This window comes from Numida meleagris, chromosome 2 (genome assembly GCF_002078875.1).
Source record: "Numida meleagris isolate 19003 breed g44 Domestic line chromosome 2, NumMel1.0, whole genome shotgun sequence".
NCBI lineage: Eukaryota > Metazoa > Chordata > Aves > Galliformes > Numididae > Numida > Numida meleagris.
This window is the reverse complement of record NC_034410.1, coordinates 106114382-106142258: the sequence shown is the minus strand read 5'-3', so window position 1 is coordinate 106142258 and position 27877 is coordinate 106114382. Positions and strand designations below refer to the sequence as shown.

At 41.4% G+C, this 27877-nt stretch overlaps 1 protein-coding gene across 2 annotated transcripts in view; it reads left to right on the top strand.

Annotated features, from left to right (window-relative positions):
• The window catches only part of LOC110393974 (ethanolaminephosphotransferase 1-like), a 48795-nt gene continuing 20924 nt past the window's right edge, over positions 7-27877 (top strand). Inside the window, exons 1-5 of one of the 2 annotated variants that reach the window (XM_021387537.1) lie at positions 7-87; positions 13116-13184; positions 17797-17905; positions 19781-19855; positions 24178-24446. In XM_021387537.1, the coding sequence (XP_021243212.1) occupies positions 31-87; positions 13116-13184; positions 17797-17905; positions 19781-19855; positions 24178-24446 (579 nt within the window). In that variant the 5' untranslated portion in view covers positions 7-30. Of the gene's footprint in view, positions 88-4950; positions 5246-13115; positions 13185-17796; positions 17906-19780; positions 19856-24177; positions 24447-27877 lie in introns of those variants that run through there. The other variant, XM_021387538.1, reaches the window with a different exon arrangement.

The following is a 27877-nucleotide window of genomic DNA, read 5'->3' as shown; positions in this document are numbered from 1 at the left end:
TCCCCGCCCGGCGCGGCGCGGCGCGACGCGATGTGGCGGCGTCGGTATGTGAGCGGCCGGCAGCTGGACGGCTTCCGCCACTACAAGGTAACGGCGCGGTCCCGCGGGGCTCCGAGCCGGGTGGGCTCCGGCCCCTGCGGGTGTCCCGGGGCTCCGGCACGGACTGGGGCGGCGCGGAACCCCGCTGCCTGCTCAAGGCTCCGGGGAGGTGAGCGGGTGTTGCGAAGCGTCAGGTCTTGGTGGAAAGCAGGTAACCGGGTTTTCTGCGGGTAGCTGCGTCTCGGAAAGCCGACTGCGTTTTAAAGAATCACGGAGTCACAGAACGTAGGGGTTGGAAGGGACCTCTGGAGATCACCTAGCCCACACTTACCTTACCTCTGGTAAAGCGTGGGGGAGGAATAGTCTCTGTGTGCATCTTTATGGGGCTGGTTGGGTTCCGTGCACATCCTTCCTTCAGAAAAATGCTTCAGCTTTGAGAAATAAATACAAAAGCCAGGAAAAAAGCTTACTTTAAACAAGTTGAAACAAACCTCATGTTTGCAAATAAGAGACTTGTAGAATTTAAATGAATGGGTGGATCGTTAAATATCTTGATTTACCATCAGTGTGCAGCAGATGTACAAGATGCCAAGTTTTGTTCCCAGGCCGCTGCCTGCACTGTGCCTCAGCAGAGATGCGGGTGCCCAGGACGTGCTGTGCAGCCCCACCAGCACACCTTCACCTGTTCCATCCTACAGGCACGGGGATGTGCCGGCTTCCACCTTCCAGCAGCCAGCCTCTTATTTCAGGCCCAGTTTCCCAAAGTTGTTCCCACCTTGCGCTCCTCATGCTTCTTGCTTTTACCCAGTCCGGCTGTCTGCTCTCTGGGGTTCCCACCCAGCTCTGCTCACTGCTGAGGGAGTTATCTGAGAGCAACTACGGCTTCAAGACCTGCTCCAGGACACTTCCCAACAGCTTGTTTTGCCAGCAGCTTGATAAACGTGCTAACCTGGCTGGGCGTCAGCCGTGCTGCGGGCTGCTGCTGGCTGTGAGCTGCACAGACCTGTGCTTGGGCGGCAGAGCCGAGCTCCTGACTGAGATCGCCAGAGGAAAAATAAAAATCTATTCTGAGCAGGAGCAGACATAACAGTTGGAGTTTGTTAGGCAAACACAAGGAGTTTGTGTTACATTCTTCCTTATCATTTGAGTGGAAGTAGCTGCAAAAAAAAAAAAAAAATGCAGATGGAGAAGAACCAAAATAACATTTAAAAAAAACAAACAAACTTGTAACCATTGTGTGCTACTTAAGAATTAATCATTACCAGAAGGCAGAATCACATATTGCAATGTTTTACTTGAGTGTATTAAAATGACTTTGGTTTCTTGGTTGCGTTGGAAAATATGTTGGACTGCTTTCTTAACCATAGAGGTCAGCCAGCACACTTGAGAAGTATCTGTTAAACTGTGTTCTGGAAAACGATGGTAAGTGCAGGTTTTAGAGAAGTGAGACCAAACAGTAACTTCTTCATTATCCCAGGTGGCTTGGGGCAGGGACATGGCAGAAACAAGTGACGCAGAGCAGCACAACTGGGTGAGGTGGGTACTGCGGGTCAGGATACTTGCCCACCCTGCTCAAGGCTGCAGGAGGTGGTGGCAGAGCGGGCAGTGGCCCATTCCTGCATTGCTGCTCACAGTGTGTTCAAGCCTCCAAATGTGCACGGGGAATGCAGCAAGGTGAGGCAAGCAGACCCTATCACAAGCCTCCAGCTCACCCCAACTCCTCCCTGCTCGCTCCTGTGCCCAACACTGCCACCACAACCACAGCTTCTTGCTCCTCCCAGGCCTGAGATTAAACTCTTCTGCTCCTCATTGCTCTGAGACTGCCATCTCCCCCATTTTCAGCTCCAACCCAAGGCCTCAGCCTGCACCTCCAGCTTCTTAGCCCTGCTTCCTTTACTGCCGAGTCAACAGGACCAGTGCTAAACTCAGCTCACTGTACCCAGCAGACACGGGTTTCCTCCAATTTCTTTTTTGGTGGACCCAGCTCTAGTGTGCAGGGGCATGAGAGCTGGCCCTGTGTAGAACTGGATAAGCTCTGGGAGGATTTATGAGAGCTAAAGCAGCCTATTGCTTCAGACCTGAAGCGTGCCTGGGAAGCTAGATAGAGGCATCCATCTCCACTGTGCACTACATTGCAGCACTGTATTTGCACTAACACAGTGGCTCAATGCGATCTGCACTTTGCACAATTTCTCCACTGACAACTAAGAGCCAAACATAACACAACTTAAAAGAGAGTATAATCAATTCTGTTTCACAAAGGTACACTTTGCAAGAATAAATCACTTTGTAATTTTCAAAATCTTCACACAGCTGAACTCATTTCTTTGCCATGAATGCCCCAATTGTATGCCTTAGCCATTTTCTGTCTCTTGTTCGCAGTGGGAGGAGGATCTTGGCAACAAAACCCATACAGTTCTTTGCAAAGGGAATGGCAGACCTAATGAATGCAGAAACTTCAGCACCCTTTAGCATCATCAGGTGCATGCATATTTAGCATTATAGCTCAGATCAGGAGTGTGCTTTTAAGCAAGACTGTCATTACCAAGCTTTGGTTCGTGTCACAGAGCCACCCTGAATCACACAAAAGGGATTCCCTTGGAATGACCCTCAGCTAGGTACATTAGGAACACACTAGTGCAGTTATTAGCATGCAGTCTACGAAGTCAGACTAGAACGAGTTTGGTGTAAAACCTTCTGAAATCCTTATGACGTGGACACTAGATTCTCAGTGTCAGCTATTTTGCTTTACAAATATGCTCCTGTTGGTCTATTCTGAATGCCAGTGGGGACACAGCCATTCAGAAGTTCATTTTTCTTTGCTCTGGTCCAAATTGTGCAGTGAACAGGTGGCAGGTGTGATGACGAGACATGCAACCCTTGGTATTGCTGCTGTGATAATTCTGCCATGTTCCTGCCTGGGGGGCAGATGGACACCTACTGATTTCAGACAATTGCAAGCACAGGAGATTCACTGCAATTGCAGAGTGGAATAAGCTCATACCTAGACTTGGTGCTGCTTCCTACCATTGGGAATAGCTACAACCAACTGCAATTTTAGGACTTGGGTCAGTGTTGTTCCTACTTCAGTATTTCTATTACCAGCATTTTGCAGAGCTAGAAGAACACCCATGGAACTACACGGTACAACTGCCTTTTTTTTTTTTTTTTCCTGACTGTTTGGATTTCTGTTAGAAACAGGCAATTCTGAGATAGCCAGGTAATGAGAACAAATAATAGCAGAATTTAGTTCTTTTATCCTCCTTGCCAGAGTCAAATAACGTTAACAATGAGCTCTTGTCATAGCCTGTTCTCATCACTTAGGATTTCCTCTGCAAACTTACCTTGAGCTGGCCTCTCTATAGGACCTACGTTCTGAGATTTTCCAAACCAGAAACTTTCACACCTCATCCTGTTTCTGAATAAATGAGATCTAAGTACAAAGTCTATCGGCTTGACTCAAAGAATAGACTTGGCAAAATGCCATATGAAAATCAGATACAAAGTTACAAGTTAAGGTCTAAGACACCACATTTTCACTTCATATATCCGCAGCATTTCTGTCCTCTGAGATACCTTCAGAGCTTAACTCCCTGTGAAGAGAAGGGGACATTAAATCAAGTAGATGTGATTTCATTTCAGTGAGACTTCTGATACTGTCCCACTTTCTTGTAAATAAACTAGGTACAGGTAATTAAGAAGAAATCAACATAAAAGGGAAATGTATTGCTCTAAAGTTCTCTGACAGCATAGGAAGCTATATCAAATGGAGTTCTACCTACAGAGCTGTCTCTGTCCCAGCTCCATTATTGTTCAATATTTTCATTAGTTGCCAGAACAGAGAGTACTCCTGTAAAATTTTCAGGTGATACCAAGGGACTTTGAAGAATAGGCTTATGATTTAAAATGTTCCTGAAAAAGGGATATAATGGCCAGAAATAAATATGATGCAATTCAGTCAGTAAGGTACAATGTGTAAGGGAAAGAAAATCAGCATTTCAACTGTAAAATAAAAGACAACAGACTGCAAAACGGATACCTGGCATTGGTGTGCCAGCAGAGTTGTAGCTGTTTTAAACAAGAGAAGTTATTACATGTGAAGTGTCATAGAAAATCAAAGGGGCTGCATATAATGCTGTCCTTGAGGTACCACTTGGGTATCGGATAGAATAATGTGTTCTACTTGCTTTGGGACACAATTTACAGTCCAGAAAATGGCTTTAAAATTATGAAGAGTCTCAGAAAACACAAGCTGAGAGAAACAGTCATAATATGCTCAGACTAGGAGAATACCAGCCAGTTACTCCTGGTGCATGCCCTTTTAAAGAAAGATAATATACAAGCTTTGGCTGCACAAAGAGAAATGTAAGTTGGGTGCTGTGATGATAAGAGCAGCCAAGCACTGGAACAGCAGGTACTGTGGGAGATTGTGTAACCATTTCACCAGTCTTAAGAAATCATTCAATTTCTCTCAGAGGGATGCAAAATCCAGTGCTTAGGGTGTTACAAACCAGTTGCTGCAAAGAGCTGCTGGAGCACCTCTCCTATGAGGAAAGGTTGAGGGAGCTGGGCTTGTTTAGTTTGGAGAAGAGAAGGCTCCGGGGTGACCTCATTGTGGCCTTCCAATACTTGAAGGGAGCATATAAACAGGAGGGGGAACGATTGTTTGTGAGGGTAGATAGTGATAGGACAAGGGGGAATGGTTTTAAACTGAGACAGGAGAGATTTAGGTTAGATATTAGGAGGCAGTTTTTCACACAGAGGGTGGTGACGCACTGGAACAGGTTGCCCAGGGGGGTTGTGGATGCCCCGTCCCTGGAGGTGTTCAAGGCCAGACTGGACGTGGCTCTGAGCAGCCTGGTCTAGTGGTTGGCGACCCTGCACTCAGCAGGGGTGTTGAAACTCGATAATCTTTGAGGTCCTTTTCAATCCAGCCCATTCTATGATTCTTTAATTCTATGCTTACAACTTTCTTAGGCAAGTTTTGGCTAGCGTGTTTTATTTTAATTCACCAGCATGGTAATTTATCACAAGCAATTGGAAGGCAGAGCTAATCACCTCATGGTAACTTGATCTGCTTCCTGAATGCCTAATGAACGTGATCCTGCAGTAGATGGAAGCACAGGGCTGGAAGACCTCTCAGGTTACCTCCCTTTAGTTTGGTGGGCTGGAGAAACAGTATCAGGTCTAATCATCATGTTTCAAGGTTAGTTTGTTTCTCTCATACGCCTACATACACCAAAAGATTAAAGTGTGTTCAGCATCTTCTAGTAGATTACTTTGTGTAAATCCAGGATTGGACTGATGTGAAAAAATACAATATTGTATTTGTGTTAAATCTTTATGCATTTCCAAGGCTACCTGTGTAACTAAGAGACTGAGAAACATAATGGGTTCTGCTCACATTGACTGAATAGGAATTTTGCTTTCAATACCAGAAGCACGAGACCTGGGCATACTGGAAAGGGCCCAGTGTAGGGCCACAAAGGGTCTGAAGCATCTCTCCCATGAGGAGAGGCTGAGAGCTGAGCCCAGGTCTCAGACTGGAGAAGGGAAGGCTTAATGAGGGATCTTAATGTGTATAAATACCTGCAAAGAGTACAGGGCCAGGCTCTTCTCAGTGGTGTCCAGAGCCAGGACAAGAGGCAATGGGCACAAACTGGAACACAGGAGGTTTCCTCAGAACACCAGGAGCACTTCTGTGCTGTGCAGGTGACAGAGCAGTGGCACAGGCTGCCCAGAGGCTGTGTGTGGGGTCTGCTCCTCAGAGACCTTCAGCAGCCACCTGGATGTGGGCCCGGGCCCCTGCTCTGGTGTCTGTGCTGGAGCAGGGAGTGGGCCGAATGGACCCAGAGGGCCCTACCAGCCTCAGCCATTCTGGGATTCTGGGAATTTGTGAATTGAAAGACTGGGATTGTAATTAAAAATGGATGAATAATATGTCAAATAAACCAATTTTTTCATTAGCTTTATGTTTTCTCTCTCTGTGTGCATGTCTAGAAGAGTCATGGGCCATGAACTACAGTATGCCTCTCATTTCTTATTCTTCATCCTGTTGTAATGGTAGCTGACATCATAATGTAGTGTATCAAGTGCTCTGTAATCATTATACAGATCAAATACTAATGCTAATGAGTCAGCAACATAATGAAATTACATCATAAAGATGTTGCATTTGATATTACCAGCCGCAGGACTTCTTCCCAGTGATGGTGTAATTGTACCTGGTTTTGGGTGCTGAATTTCACCCACGAAGTTACAAAGATTTTCTGTTCATTAGATCACTTTTTGGACATGCTCTGGATAAAACTGTATGCCTAGAGTCTCATAAAATTCCAAATAGCAATAATATAATTTCATTTTATTGCTTTATCAAGAGATGTTAGTGCTCTGAAATGCTCATTGGATTGTTGCATATGGGATAAGCAAGGATATGCTTATATACACGTTTATGTATTCATTTGTGTTTTTGTTTATTCATCCATATTTAACAGAAGACTAATTGCAAAGGTGAATCTGTGAAAAGGATGTAAAATATTTATTTTATTTTATTTTATTTGTTTTCTTCTGTCCGGATCGTGTCATAGAGGAAGTAATTGGATTTTTGCATCATTCTGTGAAATATTGCCTCTCTCTTAAGCATCAAGATTCTTGATCACATGACTGCTTACTTAGCACATGTGGTACAGAACTCGTGTTCAGAACCCTCACGAAAACCGCAGCCCGCTTTTATCTGCCTGCCCTTTTGAGACTAGAGCAGTTTCTTTGGGCTCTCCAGAGGTTTGGGTGCACAGTCAAACAGAGATCCCTCTAGGTGAGAATTCTGGCTACTGTTTGTATAACACAAGTGTTTGTACACATACACAAAGAGATTAGCAAGCAAAACAAAACAAAAACAAACAAAAAAACCTACATACCAATTGACTTCCTTGTCATGTTAGAAGTTCTTTCATACAATCATAGTGCTGACCTCCTGAGGTCTTTTCTGTCTTGAATTACCCTGTGATCTTGAGGCAATGGCACCGCATTGCAGGCAAGATGAGAGGTCACTAGCAGGCATGACTCCCTCAGAGCAGCCTATCTCGCCCTACAGCTTCACGTGCCCCATAACCTCATGGGATGTGTAGTGTGTGGCATGCTGTCCATGCTGGGGCTCCTGAAAATGGGGAGGGATGTCTGAATGATGAGTAAATATCTACAAAGGAGTAACCATAGCACAGTGGTTTGCATAATAACAACCCCCTAACAACTTAATAATATTAGTCGGAATTGCTGAGGTGTCCAAATCATCGCATAGGATTTTGAGTATTTTTCTAGGGGTAGTTTAACTTGATAGAGTTTCATGACTGTGAGTGTGCATAGGCTAATGGAATTGAAAGGGGGAAAGTCAGAGGAAAATCACTTGTATCTGAGGATGCAATTGCATGCTCTCCAACCTCTGCTCTTCTCCAGCCTCAGTTACAAATGCTTTTCTTCTGTTTCCACTCTGTTGTAAACTTCAGCCCTAGATGTCTTAGAGGCTTATACCTCCAGGTCTTAAGTATCAGTGACCTAATCAAAATGTAGATGTGTGGATGGGCTTGTCCAAACTAAGCAATGGAACATAAAAAAAAAAAAAAAAAATCCAAGTAATTTACTTGTGAATAATTAACTAAATGATGGTACAACAGAAAGGAATTTCAGTATTAAAAGTGCCAGACTTGTGTTTTGGAATACATCAGCACTTTTAAACTGCTGAACATTTGAAATTTATTTGGCATCCACGATGTTGTATAGCTGTGTTTTGTTGTCTTACAGTTTACTTTCCCTTTGTGAAGCTTTTGTTAAAACCCCAAACCTGTAACATCTACAAACCTGTAAAAAGTAATGTAAAGTAAAATTAAAAATCCTTGTGCTTAGGGCACTATAGGGATCTGGAAGGTGGATAGAAGATTATTCCCAGATGTTTCAATATTTAAGTGTTTTCTTTAATTTTTGAGTGGTTACAAAAGTATAAAATACTGAAGAGAGAAAGAGAGAAAGTTTGTGTTACGTAATTATGAGATAACTTGCTAGAAGTGAGAATTGTTGCTGAGCACTCTTAAGCTGCAAGTGTGCCTGTGGTGGCTGTGTTTGCTTGCAGGAAAAGAGCAGACATCACAATATTTATGATCTTCGTGTATATTCTTGTGTCGTTGTTAGATGGCTCTCATCTTTTCTCTGTGGGAACAGCCACTGTATTCTTCCACTGGAGGCATCTAATCTCACATGAAATGTTAGAAGGATCACAGAACCACGTATTCAGTGTGTTGCAAACTAAACCATGATTGCTACCTGATATATAGTTGTTTTAAACATCAGTTTGGGAAATAATTATTTTGCAGCCTTTTCATTCTGGACTTATTTATTTCCTTCTGCAAAAGTGATCTCAACTACAAAATTGAGCTAATTTGGGTGACTTATTTGGATACACTGGTACTGGTATTGTTCATAATTAAGTTGTGTCTATAAACAAGATCCTTCTAATAATATTGTGGCTGTATCCTTTGCTAGATACTCTTAGGGTGAATCATTGCTCATCTGTGCCTCAGTTTTGCAATATGTCCACTGGGGATAATAAGTCCTGTGATAAATCACAAGATTATTGCATATTTAATGAACAGGTTGAAGCAGGTGATTTCTAGGCAGGAAGGTAAACCATAGAATATTTGTTGCTGCTAAGATGACGTCAATACCTGTGGAGCCATTATGATGTTAGCAATTCAAATGTAAACAGCTCACATCAGTTTTGCTCAGTATCTCTGAATGGATGTGGCTGTATCACACACTATGGTGCAATCTGGACTAATACAATTTGTCTGTTAGCTTAAAGACCAGCTTGAACTGAAGTAACTATTTCCCTGCAGTAAAGGCAGCTACAAGTCTTCAGCTTACTTTCCTGACTCTGAAGTTTGGGTAGACGTGCTTTATGTTCTTCTCTTTATTTCAAATTCTAATCTTGGGATACGTTCGTAGTGCAGTGCTGGAGAGGCCCAGGAAGCCAAGTGAAGATCCAGCTCTCTGCTTTGATTAATGGTTAGCTCACTCCCTCCTTCTCTTTTCCATTTTCTCTGCAAGGTTATAGCAAGATTTTGTTTTGGAAATAGTCCATTCTGGAGGCATGCACCATTCTGTGGCTTGCACCATTCTTCAGCCCTCTCCCAACCTGGACATTGGGATCTTTGAAGGTTCACTCTGGGTTACAAGGTAGTCTCCAGGTTGTTTCAGATCCTGTGGAACTGAAACAGACTCAATGCTAAGGAGGTTATGAGTTGTACAAGTAACAAGGCCTCAGACTCAGACCCCTCCACCAGCTGTGGTGAGGTGTGGATGTGACCAGCTGGCAACAGCTGGAGATACTGCTAAGCTGTGTGGATGGCAGCCAGAAGGTAACACTTGTCTTGTGTTCAGCAGTGCAGACCTTGGTCTTGGAGACTACTTTTGACCCACTGGTGAGCTGGCTCTGCTCTTCCATTCTGGACAAGTTGTCTCCTGTTTTCCCATCTCTTCTCTCTTCTATGTTGCCAAACTTTGCTTCTGCTCGTTTTCTTTTCTCTTGTTTTCCCTGCTTACTTTTCTCTTCGTACTCTTACATTTCCTACTGTTTAAACCTTCATTCCCTCACCTGACCCTCTGAACACCTGGGTCTCGATGCAGTGCTGGGCAGAGGTCAGCCTGCAGGAGCTCAGTGAGAGCACATCTTGTATGTGTCACACATGCATGTTTGTGTCTGTGTGCATTGCTGTCTGTGCATCCTGCCTGCTGTCTGCATTGTCCTCACTTCTAGCTCTAACAGAAGCCATTCCTAACACAGAGAGGGAAAGCAGATGGCCTTCAAGGACACATCAGCTATTTTAAAATACCCAAAAAGTGTTTTTGAGCCTGGGAGTAAGATGGAGCTGGATAATGCCACTTTTCCTCTTCTCCTCCTACTGCCATTCCCTCCCAAATATTGCAGCCTTCTTTTTGTAATAATTAGTAAAGCTTTCTGATAATTTCGAGCCCTTCTTCTTGATATAAGTAAAAGGACAACCAGGACCCCTTATCTAGAGAAGGAAGGGGTTGCTGGGGAGTGCTTAGCACTTGCATCACCCTTGCACTTAAACACCTCCAACAGTCTTGTTCTCCACTTTTGTCTTTTAGTGTAAGTGCCCTGAAAATGGCAGAGTTATGCAATTGCAAACTGTAGTACTTTTTTCACATAAAGTTCTGGTGCACTCTCATGTTAATGTTCATTCATCATAATATGGATGGTTTACCAAGTAATTTGCTTTTCTGAGGAGCTGTGAACATTAAACTCCTGAGGATTTAATGACCATGGTTAGTAGTTTCTTAAGAGCAGAGTGTTAAACTGCATAGCAGATTTTATTTAAGTATTATTTTTGCCACGAGAGAAAACTGGAGCATGTTTTTTCCATGTGCATTTCCTTTCATCTGACTAGAAGAAATTACTGAAAGAGGGAAGAGCGACTTTCCATTCTTCTTCACATCTCCTTAATGCTCTTCCCCTTCCCAGAGGACAGCAGTTCATCTGCAGATGGAAGGAATTTCAGTGTGAGGATTCTTGGAATGTCTCTAGGTGACAGAATCTGATAGTAATCCTCACTTTTTTTAGTGAAAAATAAAGACTATTTTGATTTTTATTTACTTGACTTTGGAAACCATCAAGCAAACAAAAATTTGACTGTGTCTCATGTTTTCCAAAATGTATCCACGTAAGAGCAAGAAAATAGTTCCAAATAAATGGGACTATTTTTCCTTGTCTCCTGGGAACAAGTAGTTGCTTGTTGCTTTGGAAAGCCAGTCTGTACCTTGGGTAGAAAGCCTGATTTTGCTGCTGTTATTCAGCAAGGATTGTATGATGTCATTTGTGGCTTTGAAGGGCTCAGGTGAGGAGAAGGAGAAAGCCAAAGCAGAAGGTTCGGGAACTGAGGTGACATATTGTGCCTTCTTATCTAGGCATGGCTGAATTCACTGAGCTTGCTGATCAACAAGTTGTCACATACCTCAAGTAGTCTTTGAATAACAGCTGTAGTAAGGAAATGAACACCTCAACAGTGCTAATGAATACTTCGATTTTTTTTTTCCATTTTCAGAGGATTTCCTCCATTCTCATGTGAATTAACCACTACCTGACTATTCTACAAGCATAAGGTTTTTATGGTTTGGTATTACTGTTATTTCTGGTGTTAATATAGGCAAAGTGCATGGACGGTTCAGACTAGACTGTTCATATGCTATCAAAAGATCAATCAGTTGTAATACTCAATGTTTGAAAGACAGTATAAAGCACTGTATGTGGAGCTGCAGATACATACATAACAGTGAGAACTTCAGTTTAACCTGTAAAATAATTTTGCAAATGTAATGTTTTAAAGAATTTTAATATATATTTTGACAAAAAAAAAGCTATTGGTGTTATAATTGTCTCATGTTTTAAATAATATGGTTGGCAGCAGCAGAGAAAAATTATAGGCGTAAGTGACACTTCACATATTTTTAGAAAAAAATCAGTGATAGACACTTCATTAAACCGTGCATCTTATTCCCAGTAGAAAGTTATCCTGCCGTCTGACCAGTACCTGATAGATATTTGCCCTTTTGCATTCACGACATATAGCTGCGTTCTAATAATTTTACAAGTGTGCTACGTTTATTGTCTGTGATAAAGAAACCACAAATTTTAAAATAATTAAGAATGTGTACTGAAAGTAATTAAAATATATCCTTTGTATGCAGATAGATAGAACAAGGAAATGTGGTAAAGACCTTTGTAGCCTCAGGAGCTCAGAAAGATTGGACAAAAAGTCAGAGATTGTGCACTGAAAAATGGAGTCATGCTACATATGAATCTTGCCCTGCTTGCACTTATGCGCTGAAACCTCTTTGACAGCTCACATGTGTGGGTTAAGTGTGCGTGTTAAGGCTTGGAATGTGGGGATACTGAGATGGAGATGAATATTGCCAGACCTCTGTCACCTAAAAAGTGCCTAACTTTACGATAGGTGCCTAGGCTCCTTTGAGAATTAATGCATTGAAACAGGAACTTCCGGAGTGTGGGCTCGTCCTAGCTTAGATAGGTAGAAAAATGAGCTATAGAGAGAACTACCAACTAGCTATCAATTAAATCTATGTGAAATTAAATCCTCTCCATCATCAACTTCTCTTCATGTGAATGCCTTCAGAGAGTCATGGTCTGATGAGTCACACTCATTGCCCTCACAGAACGTTTAACAAAGCTGCTTATCGATACATGTGAATCTTTTTGCAAGTCTCGTGCATCATGCTAACTGCATACGCCGCGTATCTGATCCTTCAAAGTCCATGAATTTCTGGAAGAGCTACATGTCCACCCCAATAACCGCTAACTTCCTCCACTGTTAAAAGTGCTGGAGAACTTGGTAGTGAACGGCAGTGTCATAGAATCACAAAATGGTTTGGTTTGGAAGAGACCTTAAAGCCCTCTCAGTTCCACCCCCTGCCATGAACAGGGCTGCCACTCACCAGCTCAGCTGCCCAGGGCCCCATCCAACCTGGCCTTCAGCACCTCCAGGGATGAGGCACCACAGCTTCTCTGGGCAGCCTGTGCCTCACTGCCCTCTGAGTGACATATTTCTTCCTAACATCTAACCTAAATCTTCCCTCTTTTAGCTTAAAGCCATTTCCCCCATCTTATCACTATTTGTCCGTGTAAAAAGTTGTTCTCCCTCCTGTAATTATCAAAGGGTAGTAAATAAAAAATACGTTAGAAATGAAGGGTCTTATAGGATCGCTTGTAAAATGATGAAGAATTTAAAAGTAAAATGTGACTACAAAACTCTTTGCTATTACATCAGCCCAAACCTTTCTGTTTGCACACAGAGATACCAGCAAGAGAAATGTAAACCAGGTCACTGCTTTCAAATTAAATTCAGGCTGTAAGGGTGGTCATCAGAATAAAATAAATTTGCACCATTCACACCCAGAATTATTTTTCTTAGGTGCTGAATGGTGTACAGTGATGGAAAAATATGTATCATTCAGTGCTTTGTTTTACATCTTTGCTTTTTTCCTCACAGTACAGTGCTGTGGACACAAATCCTTTATCAGTGTACATTATGCAGCCCATCTGGAACAAAATTATTAAGGTAAGAGTCTTACTAAGCAGAAATATCACATGATAATGGAAGAATTTATTTTAAATACAAGAAGCATTTTCATTTAAAGGTATGTATTGATCAATAAAGCTGAAGTTGGGACATCTATATGAAAGAACCCACATTACTATATTTATAGTATATAGCTATATTTAGGATGAGTATGTTTGGATTTAGAGGTGTTTATTTAGAAAAGCAAGGGTTGTATTTTTTTCCCTACCATCGTGCAAAAAACATCAGTTTTTGTTACATCTTCCATTAAACAGCTTTGCAGACACTATAGGGTTTAAGTAGTACACATTATTTTTGTTCAGCATATGCCACCTAACAACAGCATGACTGAATCGCTGCTGCGCAAGTGATTTTATGCAAGTGCTGTCTCATTTTCTCCCCTGGGTACTTGCTGCAGGGAGCCAGACGTTTCTCTAAGAAGCTGAAAATGAGAGCAGTTACCATGATCACCGTAACGATTGGGAGATGGCATCTCTTGAATGCATTATGATCTGCAGTTCTTAAATATAAAGCTGCTCACGATTAGTTTTGCTGTTGTTGGCAAAAGCAGAGGCTGGATCTCAATAATCATAAACTTTATTGATCTTCAAGGAAGCAAATACTGCTGCATCTGTCTCTGAAATGGAAATCTTTGGATTGGAGTAGACTTGAAAGGAAATGTATATGAAAGAAAAATGGATGCATGTGGTCAGAATCTGCCACAATTGGGTTTTATAATCCAGCTGTTGTTTACGCTTGCTACAGCAGAAAATTGTAATCTTTTGCTCATTACCTCAACGTAATTTCATAAAAGATTTTATATATCCTAACTTCAGAATTAAAAAATAACTGGAGCCGATATGAGAGGAAAGAAATTCCAAGACAGGAAACTGAATTCAGTGATTCAGTTATGAGAGATTTGTTTCCATTTCCATCACAGTGTGGGGGCAAACGGAGAGGCAGAAAGACACTCCCCCATTCTGGAGTCCAGTGCAGGAGATGAGCAGAGGCTTTGCTGTGTGCCTGTGCTGCGCTTTGGGGGATCCACGGGTATTCCACTGCTGTCAGACAGAAAGCATCACAGAGATAAACCTCCTTTGGAGTTGAGTTCTTCTGGCAGCCGCAGAGTTTTAGAATCACAGGATCACAGAATCATAGAATGGCTTGGGTTGGGAGGGTCCTCAAGGATCGTCTAGTTCCAACCCTCCTGCCGTGGGAGTTTTCCTGGAAGGAAAGCAGCACTCTGCTTATTGTACCCTCTGAGCATGGGGTGATAGGCCCTTTGAAAAGTATGACCTCTTCAGATACCTTAAACCTCCTTGAGCGCTAGCTGAGCATGATTTTGTTCAGAATAGAAACCAAAGCAGAGCACAGGGCTGAAAGTGGGAGATAGGAGTGCAGAACCAAGGGCTGTAGACGTGCTGCCTGTAGCAGCTTTTCCAGCACACGTAAAACAATAGTAAGACCTGTGTGAAACTATAGATTAACAATTAACTTTTTCTACATGTTATTTGAAATTATTCTGATTATGTAACTACAGACATTTCTTCTTAATTAATTATTTGATCCATTGCACAGTTCTTATGCCTTTAATTAAGATATGTGTTTTATAATAAATAACCATCATGTGCTAGCTGGCAGATAATAGGCAGCATTACTTGGCCACTGCACTCTTCTTCCTGCATTTGTATTCATAAGAAGTCACATTTGTGTGGGACAATAAAAGGAAGAAATCCCGCTAGGATACACAGGTGTATGCTATCTCCACTGAAGTCAATTAACCACCCCCCTGGTCCCTTTATGAACTTTGATTTTATCATTAGAACTGCGCATGAGTAGAATTTTAGTACTCTCAGTTGACCTACTTAAGGAATATTTCAAGTTTGAACTGAGCCTTATATAAATACAGGTACTTCACAATTTATTATCTAAATAGGCAGTTGATTATATTAAAATATTTGTTGTTTGTATTAAGGCTTTTAGCATGAATGACTGTGGGCCCATTAAAACAGGCATCAATATTTTGTAGAAGTAGGTTTCTTAAAAGGTTGAAGTATGCAATGGTTTTGCAAGAGAGCAGATGTGATTCTTCCCAGTGGAGCCTCCAGTTGTATTAATCACATAGTGTATGGAGGTGTTAGCTTTCTGCTGCCTGTTAATTAGACAGTAAAGATTCAAAGGTGTCCTTAATTAGGATACTACGGTGCTAGTAAAGTCAGGCTTTGTTTTTTCAATGTGTTTGAGAAGTTATTTTTTACCACCCTGTAATTTATGATTTATGAAATAGGGCAATGGCAGTGTAATGCTTAATGAAACAATAAGGGGCACTGAATACAACAAAAGGGATTTTGCAACTGGAATACTTTCCAAATATGTGGACAGTTTAGGTCAATAAAGGATCAAAACAGTGACTTTAATCAGGGGAGGGGCTCTTTTCCTGAGGACAGAATTCCTGTAACTGTTTTTCATTGCATGTCTGCTAGCCAAAGGGATTGCACCTGTAACAGCGTGCAATCCCTAAAATACAGGTTTCTATTTGAACCAAATTTGTACCAAAACCTCTATCTTACTAAGTTTCAATAGGATGAGAGAGAATGACCTTAAGTTGTATCAGGGGAGGTTCAGGATACCAGGAAAAATTTCTTCTCAGAAAGAGCAGTGAAGCACTGGCACAGGCTGCCCAGGGAGGTGCTGCAGTCACCATCCCTGGAGGCGTTCAAGAAATGTGGGGATGTGGCACTGAGGGACATGGTCAGTGGGCGTGGTGGGGATGGGCTGACGGCTGGACTAGGGGATCTTAGTGGTGTTTTCCAACCTTAGTGATGTTATGGTTCTGCATGCCCAGTACCAAAAGTAGGAAGTGTGGTCTGTCACTGCATCCTGGGTATGCAGCTGCTTTACTAAGATGGGTCTGTGCAGTAAGTTCTTCCTCAGGAGTTCCCTGGAAGGACCTTCAGAAAAGATTTGCTGTCAGTTGTTCTAAGGGATTTGGAATTGGCGTTTTAGAAACTCAGAATGATATATGCATACATATGCGTAGTAGTTGTATGCATTACATTATATAGAATCATAGAATGGTTTGGGTTGGAAGGCACCTTTTAGATCTTCTAGTTCCAGCCCCGCTGCTACAGGCAGGAACACCTCCCTCTAGACCAGGTTGCTTGAAGCCCCATCCAGCCTGGCCTTGACTATATTTCAATTACTGTAAGATTTGACAAACAGTATTTTAAAATTAGTGATAAAATCTTAGTCATAAACAATGCAGCTATCAAATTTAATATGTTTTCCAGTGTTATTAAAGAAAACACTGAAGATATATAGTTGAAAAGTATTCAGAAATTTTCACCTGAGTTTTGAGAGTTTACAGGGTACATTATCAGTTGTATTGATTATCTGGAATAATATTCCTTGGTTGTACTGTACTAGCAGAGAGAGAATCTAATCGTGATGATTAATCTGTCCAACATTCTTATTTTACATGCAATCTTTAGGATAGAGGAAATGTAAAATGCATATAAGTTAATATTTATTCATCCATCTGTCCATTTACCTACTCCAAACTAATTAACAGAGTTGGATTTCAAAACCAATATTAGAGTATGAAGTTATTCTACTTCTTTTTCTACAATGTTTATACTGTTTTCTAATATGTTATAGTGTTGAAGTACATCTTTATATACATTTCCAGTCCTAAAACAGTCCAGAGAATTTGATTATAAGCCTCCAGTATCTTTATACTTTGCATATATTGATATGGTATTTGAGTAACAGAAGTGGCTGCTGTTTGGACAATATTTGTGCAAATACGTTCTGTCTAAAAATAACGCAGAAAGCTGTATATATAAGTTCAGAAAATGTTCTGGAGCAAATGGGCAGCTTGGAAAGAGCATTACCAGAAAGAACCCCTAAGGCAGTGTAAGGAATACCTTAAAGCCACAGGAGATGAATAGCTGAGAAGGGCTAATGGGACAAGGAATTATTGGCTTGGGAGGAGGCAGAGTCCTTTTCAGCACTCCACCAAGTAAAATGAATTAATGTAGAGTTTATAATTTACAGCTGAAGATGGAGACCCTGCAAAAAGTTACTGTCTGGAGAAGTAGGGAGCTATTTGTAACACAGAGTTCTTCTCAGTCTAGAAGTGTCAAATTTTGTTGCCTTTCTGAGTTGGAAATTATTAGCATATTATAGAAGAGGAGATTTCCTCGCTGCAGTTCAGAGTAGGAAGCCTGACAAAACCCTGCCACGTCGATGCTGAATTGCCACACTGGGGTGCTGCAGTCCTCTCTCGTTTACGCTGTACAGAGCGCTGAGAAGCTTTCCCTTGTGTCGGGGAAAATAAGGAGAGCATGTAATTGAGACAGTACCACATTTTTATGTTAAGCATTTACTGGAGTACCAAAAATAGGGCAAAACGATGACACGCGAAGATAAATTGCTTCAGGAACAAAAACTGAACTGTAACTTCAAAGTGGAAAAAACACGCACAAACCTGAACATTACTGATGTCATATACAAGCTTCTCCTTTCCTGGTAAAAAGACAAAACATTTCATCAAAATAGGACTCCTAATTTGAAACCTGATTTCTTAGATTTTTCTTTTTCTCTTTAACAGATAGTGCCTTTGTGGATTGCTCCAAACCTGCTAACATTCTCTGGATTTGTCATGATTTTAGTTAATTACTTTCTGATATCTTTTTATGACTGGGACTACACTGCTTCAGGTAAATATCCTCATATCGTAATGTTTTTCAGAATTACAGAGCTGCATATATCACACTTCTGAATGATACAGGGGGAACAGATATCTAAATTTTCCTCTCATTCCCTTAAGGTACATATAGGAGGCTCTGACCTCACACGTAGCATTATAAATTTAGATCATTTTATTGGAAAAACTTACTTAATTTCATCCCTAAATATGGGTTTCAGCATGTGATGATAATATCTCATTTTATTTTTAGTGCATGCCAGGATTTTAATGAACACTCAGAGAACACCCTAACATTCTTCATAGAGTTTTCATTGGTTTCACATTTCCTAATAACTGAATCCATGGCATGAATGTGTTAATTCCCCTTTCATTATTCTGTAAAAGATCCTTCCATCGCTCTAGACAAAGAAGAAATAGTATCTAAACAAACATATCCTGAAATTCTCTCACTCCAAGTCCAAATCTGTATTTCCTCCTTATGAGAGACCAAGTTGAAAGCTCTTTGGAGCTGCTTTTTCATGAGCATAGGCAACGTTCAGTTCTGGGCTTCCAGACCAATTGTTGATAAAAGAGCCTATAGCCAGTAGTAAGCATCTCCCAGGTGACTGATACATAAAAACATTTGCTTTTCTTTAAACTAGACAACCTGGGGAAAGTTTAGCACTTAAAGTTCTGAAATAACGGCATTTGATTTTTTAATTACTTTTAATTTCTTATGCCCATGGTTGGATTCAGGAGGTACTCTTTGGTAGTATCTTTATTATAACAGTTCTGTGGGCAGAGGGACGTGCTAGCAGTTTTGATTCGAAAATAATACTGGATGAGCATTAAATTTTGAGATACCTTGAAGTTTGGGCTGCCTACACTTGTGCTTTAACGCTTGCATTTCAATCAATGCAGCTGATAATTACTAACTTCTGTAATAGCAGAGCATCCAGCGCAGATCTTTTGACAGGATAACTGTATCGTGTAGATACATACTGAACATGAAGATATTTGTGACAAAGTTTGTTCTTCTGTGTGTAGTTTGCAGACCTGCTCTTGGCTTTATAAGAGAACACCGTTCACCATTTCCAACGTTCATGCAATCCAGTGAATCTTTTGAGTATCATACATCAATTCCACGCACAGGATCAGAAATAAAAGCCTTAATTTCCTGGACAGCTTTCATTCTGCAGTTTGAAAACATGCAGTTAGGAGCCAGGAAGTGCCATCTTCTCTTTCCTGCTGGCAAGGCGAGGCGCTGAGGGCAGGTGGCCAGGAGCCCTGCCTCAGGTGCTGGCCTCCCCCTGCAGCCCTGAGTGCAGGCCTCGTGCTGAGCTGGTGCTGGATGCAGAGCTGCACGTGGGTGACTGCTGGCTTCTGGGGTAGCCCTTGCTGGGTTACGGATAATTTAAACAGAAAGCTCTTTGGAAAAAAAGATTGATTTCTTGAAAAGAGCAATGACAGCCTTGGGCTACAGACCAATGACAGAACCTTGGGTTCAGTCCAATTCAGCTTTCTTCTTTGCATTCATTACAAATATCAGGCACCTTATCAAAAGGAAAAAAAAAAAAAAGGTGCTAAAGTCTGACCTAGTCTAAGGGCAGAAGTTTCCTGTTTGGATTTGTATGGTAAAACTGCTAAAGTAAACCCGTACTGGTGCTAATAGAAATGATCAAGCTTAAAAACTAGTTTTCAGGGTTTTTGTTTGTTTGTTTGGTTGGTTGGTTTTTTAGATATTACATAGACATTAACTAACTTTTTGATATTTCATTCAAATAATTCATTCCGTTTGACACTGGGGGCTCATCAGCGGTGGCTTGTTCATATGTATCCGCCTATCTTGGTGGAGCGCTTTGAGATTAATCACTGCTGCCCTGACTGACTGCCCAATTTGTTTCAGGTACCAGTCCTGGACGTATTCCAACCTGGGTGTGGCTGTTCAGTGCTTTTACCACCTTTTGTGCTTATGCCTTAGGTAAAGTACAATGGAATGATTTATGCTTCGTGTAATTTTATCTACTAGCTCGCTAGTATTGGTTCCAACATAGTCATAATGGATAAGTTGTTGATCTCTCTCCAAAACTGTTCTGAGTTGAAAATAAAACAAAAGGAAGAAAAAAGCAGTAAGATTTAAAAAAAAAAAACACACCAATTTTTAATGATACTTTTGGGCTTGTATGAGTGTAGCCCTTACCTCTCTTCAAAGTGCAAAACTTTGTAAAGGTACAATATAAATTAAGATCACTGCATAGTTGTTGGGTTTTGTGAAAATCTTTGGCACACAGCAGTGACATTCTGCAAAAGTACCTGACACTTGCATTTTCAGAAATTGCTTTCAAAGTCAGGGAAGATAAAGGACAAAGTAGAGAGAAAGGAAAATGAATGTAGCATTTTAATATGTGAGGCACTTCAGTGCTTATAGTCTGTGTCAGCAGAGAGGATGTGGGCACGGGGACCAGCCTGAGCCTCTGATGGAGGTGAGGTACTTTTTTTTTTTTTTTTGGTCTCTTCTGTGGCTCCTTTTCTTTAGGAACACGTTCACATCATTTTGGTTTTATATTCCGTATTTACTTTTTCCAGCATACCAAGATGGTATTTCCAGGTGCAGCACACCTTGCTGTGCAGTTGTGTGAGCTCAGTGAGTTCAGGTGTAGATGTAAACTGGTGCAGGTCTCTGAGTGACATCCACACCGGAAGGATGCTTTCTCTTCAAAGCTAACTCGTTCCAAAATAGAACTCAGTACAACAGAGCTCATTTTGGGTGGACTCAAGCTGGTATATAAACATGAATTGCACTGCGTTGCATAAAATTGTTATCTCTTCTGGAGCTGGTTCTTGTAAGGCCCTGCATTGTGCAGTGTAGCAATATAGTTGTGCGCCATACTTCAGATACCTGGGCTAGTTGTCAGTGCATTCTACACATGACAAGCACTTTTAGAGTCAAACTCACACATGTGAAGCCATCTTCATTAACCATGATGTATTCCATTGTGCAGACACCTTCCTCTGTCCTGTAAGTACCTTAGCATTTTATATTCAAGTTGGAGTTTGTGCCAAAGTTACTTTCTGCAGAATTTCTTTGTTTTTTTTTGTACCATAAACATCACTGGGACAACCATCACTTGATTACCAGTCAGCTTTCCTACACAGCTTTCCTTATTCGTTATCAGAAACAGCAGCTTCTTTTGTGCAAGCTATTTGCTTTGTAACTGTGAGAGTTAATGAAGTAGCTATTGTTTCATAAATAGGAATCTCATGTTAGAGCTGTTACTGTATGACACCTCTAAAAGCTCTTTGGAAATTGAGCTTTGGAGGTTCTTACAGTAGATTTTGCCAGTGAGGCCTATAGCTCCTAATACATGGAAGACAGGGAATATGATGCTGACAGTGAAAGCTATAATGAACTGATGTATATGTAGATTTTTGTGTCTGCTGTCCAAGCCACTATATGAAATATTTAGTCTCAGATTTAGTTCTCCACAGCTAAAGTTTTCCCTTTGGAATACTGTAAAGAGCCATAGTAACTAACCAAATATGCAACTTAAATCTCTTTCAGCTTCTTTTTAATGACACATTTACTCTCTCCAAATTCCATAACATGCTGCTCTTTTTTTCTTCTTTGTTAAGGTGGTTTGGTTTATTTTCCCTTTCCATAAAGGAGACTGTTTTTCACTATTATTTTGAATTCCACTATTTAAAAGTTATATAAACTTTAATTAAACTGAAGATTTATGAACCTTCATGAGAAATCTAAAGCAATGGAAATGTGAGATAACGTACGTCCACTATGGCACACAGTTATTGTCATGAATGATTTCAAACTGGCATCTAAAACAGAAAATATTTTCAGTATCTTGAAAAGCTAGTGAAACAAAATGGAAAGAAATGGATAAAGATTTGGTGAAAGTCCAGTAGAAAAACATACATAACATGTACGTTGTAAAACATACCTAAGTTTTACAAAGTTCCTGTGCTTCTTCCCAAGTCCCTTATAATTAGAAGCACTGTGTTTCTTGACACTATTATTAGTGTAAGATTTTTTTTTAAATAAAACGTTCCAAAAACCTAAAAGCCACTGTTTCACTGTGAAGTATGTAGCTTAGTACCTAGTGTGAGTACCCTTCTGTGGAAACCTAAAATAACTTGTGAATAGACTGCAATGCAATGGAAAGTGCAGCAACAGCAGCAGAGTAGCTGTGTCCTAGGCTGCAGCAAGCGAGGGTTGGCTCAAATGCAACAGCTATAGGCACAGAAATAAAGGAAAGAAGCTGCTTAACCTCAGAAGGTCTCAGATATGCAGAGACCTCCAGCAAGATACCCTCACTTCCACTGACAATCCTTAAATGAGGTCTGGGAAAGGGTGGGTCCCGGTCACTCAGTGCATTGCATGCACCTGATCTCCCCTGGGTTGGCCCTGCCTTCCCACCAGGTGCTTGATCACTGGTTCAAGCTGTGACTTAGCATTTCTGCTACAATGGACCAATCTTTTATCATCCTCATTTAAAAAAGAAAAACAACTAACCCTAAAACTGAAATCTCTCTAACCTGGGGTAGATGTTCCTGAAATATGAAAGACTATACAATGCTTAGAAATGTTTAGACACGTGATTGCTAACTAAGTTTCAGAAGCATCATTTAACAGACTAAAGAATTTCTGCACTTCTAACATTCTAATTCAGGTAACCTCAGGCTTACACACACAGTTTTCTTTCTGCACATTTCAGTAAGATGCTGCTAACTCAGTGGTAATGTTAATGGAGAGAGAATGTGGCTTGAGAAGGGAGCACTATGAGATCTTTAGTTTTTAGAGTTGTGAGAACTGCCTCAAGAGATTTGTATTTGAGTCGAGAATATCTCACAGCTGTGTAGGTATGACAATGGGGAGATAATCTAAATTCTGTGACAAAATGAAATTCCATGTTTTTCTGGTTTAGATCCCTGAAGTATATTTACATTAAACAAAAGCCAGAGTGCTGCCAAATAATCCAGAGAAGCTGCATATGATCTATAGCAGCTGTGGATTTTTGGTCTCGCTCTGCAGAATTGTCCATTCGGTCAGCTCTGGGTTAATAATGCCATCAACAGCCAATAATTGTTGGCTGTGGTACCTTCCAAGTAAAATAATAATAAAAAAGATATTCTCCATGCTATTACACTAAGTAATTTTAAAGAATTTTTCTGTTTACTTTTTCTGAAGAGGTTCATCCTGCCTATTCACACTGAACTTTGATGAAGAAACTGCTTCTAAAATCCTCACCATGGTTGCAGAGCAAAGTCTGAGGGCATGATTTGACAATAAGGCTAAGAAAGGTTTCTGCCACCAGGCCTTCCACCTTCCTGCCTTCCCCACCTCTCCTTTGTGCCGCCTCTGCTGCTTTTTGTACCTCTAAGAGCCAACTCTGTTCCGTGACCCAGACCTAGAAGAAAACTCAAGGTCTGGCTGTTTTTTTGCGAACCGAGCAAGCTGCGTGTCCTCCCCTGCTCAGCAGCAGGGAACTCTCAGAGTGGCACAGGCCACACTGACAAACAGAGTGAGAGCCATTACAGCACTTGGGCATCTTTCAAGTACCAGCTCCTCACAGGGAGCGGAGGGGCAGCGCTGAGCTCTGCTCTCTGGTGACAGTGACATGGCCCGAGGGAACGGCATGGAGCTGTGTCAGGGGAGGGGCAGGTGGGGTTAGGGAAAGGTTCTGCACCAGAGAGCAGCGGGCGTGGAGCAGGCTGCCCAGGGCAGTGGGCATGGCCGTGAGCTGTTGGTGTTCAAGGAGTGATTGGACAACACTCTCAGATATAGGGCAGACCCGTGTGGAGCCAGGGGTTGGACTCAATGATCCTTGTGGGTCCCTTCTAATTTGGGATATTCTGTGATTCTATGAAATGCCTTAGTGACTCTACTCACAAACATTGTCCCTGATTCTGAAATCTCAGAATGCCCACAGCAGCAACAGATGGGCATCAAGCCGTGTGGGCACTTTTCTGCACGTTCACTGAGAAACTGGCTGCTGGGACTGACATGAAAGCGTGTTAAGGCCACTGGAGACAAATATTTCTTAATGTATTTCTACTGAGTGTAAAGATGCTGGCTTTTAATAGAAGAACTGAGGCAAATATTTTATGAGCAATCCTAATATGTCGGTGTTGAGATGGTTGTGCTTCAGTTTGCTGTCACAAATGCATTTTTCTCAGGTATATATAGCAGTAAATTGTATACATACATATATAAATATATGTGTGAGAAAGTTACTCCTCTTGTTGTGTTCTAATCCTTTGTTTCTTTTTCTTTTCCAACCCTTTCAGATTCCATAGATGGGAAGCATGCTCGAAGGACTCAGTCCAGTAGTCCTTTGGGAGAACTATTTGACCATGGGCTGGATAGCTGGGCTACCTCCATTTTTGTGCTCTCTTTTTTTTCTGTCTGTTCCCGGGACAATGGGAAGACTGGAGTTTCTGTATATACAATGTATATGTATTTAAGCATTGTCTTGTTTAACTTTATGTGTTCACACTGGGAGAAATATAACACAGGAGTTCTTTTTCTTCCCTGGGGATACGATCTAAGCCAAGTGGTAAGTATTTATCATTCCTGTTTTATTTTTATTTTTTTAACTATGTTAGTGTTTTCATAATATTACTGAAATAGAAAAAAAATATAGCTCAAGGCAAATGTATTTGGCTGAGGGTTTGAATGTGAAATGGAATAACCCTAGAAGTAATTCAGAAAAATTTCCTGCATTTGCAAAGAAAGGACATTCTCAAGCAAATTGTCAGCATCAGGGATTCATTGCCTTGCAGGAAAAAGAAGACTTGCAGCAAACCTAGCAGCCAGATGGCACGCGTGAGAATATCATTAAACTGCATTTGATTTGTGAAATTAACAAAAATTGTTATGCTCTCCAAAGTCATAAGCAATTTTCCCACCAAAAGTAGGCTCCGAGGCACTATGCAAAGTAGTCCAAACAGCGTTCATTGAAGTAATTACACAAGTGCACATTAGTAGACCTGACCAATTCTCCTACATCTTGCATGAAATGTGGTAATATAAACAGCATTACAGCATTGTACCTATACAGTGAGCATTAACTGTTGTCAGGTGATTTCCATCCTTGAAAAATGTTAGATTTCTTCTTCAGGAATGGTGTAAAGATGATTCCGTAACACGACTAATGTAAAAGTCCACAGACAATTCACAGCTGACTTCTTACCCAGCTTACAGCCCTACTGCAAGGTGGACATCTTCACAAACACGACCGGTGAGGTCACCACTAGCTGCAGTGACCTCACTGCGCAAATGAGTGGTAGCAGCAGTGGCAGCATCATGTGTTGCCAAGGGCCCTGTGCTTGGATTTTGAGGCTGGCTAGTCTCTGAGATAGCCAGGCTCTTGCAGCCTGAAGAGCAAACTCCCAGCCTTCTGAGATTCCTGTCCCAGGCATGGGATGAAAGGTACAGCCAACGAGACATAATTGAAAAGAAGTCTGACAAACGTTCAAATATGTGTTTTGATGGAAATATTGTATGTGAATTAGCGGCTGCAGATGAATTGTTGTAAACATAATCAGAATCCAGTGGTTTGAGAACAGCTCGGAGACGGTGGTCCAGCTGTGGTGCATCTGTTTCATCTCCTAGAAAATAGGTTCTGGGAGCAGCAGTTGGCTCAGCACTAAGACATTAGGCAGCCAGCTGGTCTGCGAGTTTCTGCTGTATCTGTGCAAGGCTTCTCAGTGAAGTCCTTTCAGCCGGAGAGGAATGGCTGTGTTTAAACCAATTTCACTTGTTGCTTGGATGATCACTGCAGATAAGTATGTGCACATTTAGAAAGGTCTTTTTGATTGCAACATCATCAGAACTGTATTAGTGCTTAAATGTGGGAGCGGATATCAACTAATGGAGCAGCACTGTTAACTCTGCCAGTGCCTTTCAGTGACCTAGGTCCCTGCAGCAGCTTCCCCATCTGGGAAATAATGTAGTAACATTTCCCCGCCTCGCAGATTTGTGGTGAGGCTTAATTTCAGTAGAGTTTGTAAACTATTTTTATTATCTTGGCTGCAAGGTGCTAACAAGTATTACTTCCTCTACCCCTTTGATGCTGAATTGCTGTCCTGTGTGCTTTCCTTCTAGCAACTTCTGTGATGACTTGCTTACAATCAAAATGATAAGCATATAAATGTAAAGATTTTTAGTGCTTAATAGCACAATCATCAACGGTGGCGGTAGACTGTACTATTGAAATGTCCATATGTCCATTTTTCCATCTGTAAAAACCAGTTTTTGTGTTTGTGGTTGTCTGTGAACAAAAATGTGAGACAAAACATGTAGATTGAGGTAATATTTTTCACATTAGTTCAAACCAGCTATTGTGCACACCAGGAGGACCCACACATATTTTTTTCTAGCTGTACTAAGTAGTCTAGTGAAAGACCTTAATTCCGTGATAGACGTTGCCTTGAACACCTCCAGGGACTGGATACTGAGGACAGTAGCAAATGGCTAATGAGAAACGAGAAAGATAATGCTCTCCTTGCTGCTTTGTTTTTTCCCTCAACTTATCCACTAGATATTGCCACAGTCACATTCAGAGGAAGAGGGTGAGGCAGCACTTGCAGACTGTTTTTAGGCTGCTTGCAGGCTCACAATTTCCTCCATGGCATTCCTAGCCAAGCTACTGCACAAGCGTGCTTAAATGATTCCACTGGCAGTATGATGCGATTGCATCGGCATGCCAGACATTCAGGTGATCTGGTCCTCTGCTCCTGCTTTTAAAATGCATGGCATCCAGGAACTTTGGACTTCATTATCATTACAAAGCTCAGGAAATACTGTTTTTAATGTAAGTGTGCAGATGAGTAACTTAGAATCATACAATCATAGCATCACCAAGGTTGGAAAAGACCTCCAAGATTATCTAGTCCAACCGTCCACCTACCACCAGTATTTCCCTTCTAAACCATGTCCCTTAGTACAACATCTAAATGTTTCTCGAACGCCTCCAGGGACGGTGACTCAATCCCCACCCTAGACAGCCTGTTCCAGCACCTGACTACTCTACCACTCTTTCAGAGACGAAATTTTTCCTAATATCCAACCTGCTGAGTCAGCTCCATTGCATATAAACACAGACAGTCCTCTGTCTGGCTCTGCGTTAACTGTGGTGTTAAAAGAGCTGTTGTTCCCTGGGAAAAACTATCTCATTACGAATAGAGATGTTTGTGGAACTTTTGCTGATCACATTTTTCTGTGATTTGATGACTCATCAGAACTGGTAACCTAATTTCAATAGCTGAGCTGTAGTTGGCACTCCAATTAGCTCTGATTACAGCAGACAGCCATTTATGGGAAGGTATGGCATGTAAACCTGAGAAACAGCTTTGATAAGTCTGAAGGAGAGTAGGTCGGGGGGCTCAATGTTGGTGGGCCCAGTGTCAAGGAGCAGGGCACAAGGCTGCCTTGTGCTACTCCTCTGCAAGCAGAGAAAAGGAACAGGAGCAGCCTGCTGGCACCATGTCATCCTGACAGTTTCTGATGAAAGTCCCTTCCAATTCAAATGATTCACTGATTCTATGTCATATTGTTGAAAGGCACATGATGGCTTCTCCTCCTGCCTGGTTCCTAAAGGAGGAGGCTGTGGCATCTTTCTGGGTGCCGTGAGGTGGTTGGACCTAGAGATTTTGTGAGAGCAAGGTGATATCACAGGTAGAGTGGAAAGCCACATCCAGCATCAGATCCCTTCTTTCTGAACCACTTGATTATGATTCCACTCAAATGCTTCTTGGTTAATTAATCTTTGAGTGTGTTTTGTTGTTCACCTGCCACATACTGTGTGTCTTAATGCAAAATGAGCTTCTTTAACACACATAAGAAACCATTTTTGTAGGTTAGTCATGCCACCTTCAACTATTTACTGAAAGAATAGATACTGGAAAAAGAAAAGGAAAATTGAAAAATTACACGTCACGCTAAAGCTGAAAAGTGAAATCACTTGTAGGAAACTGTTAATTTTTA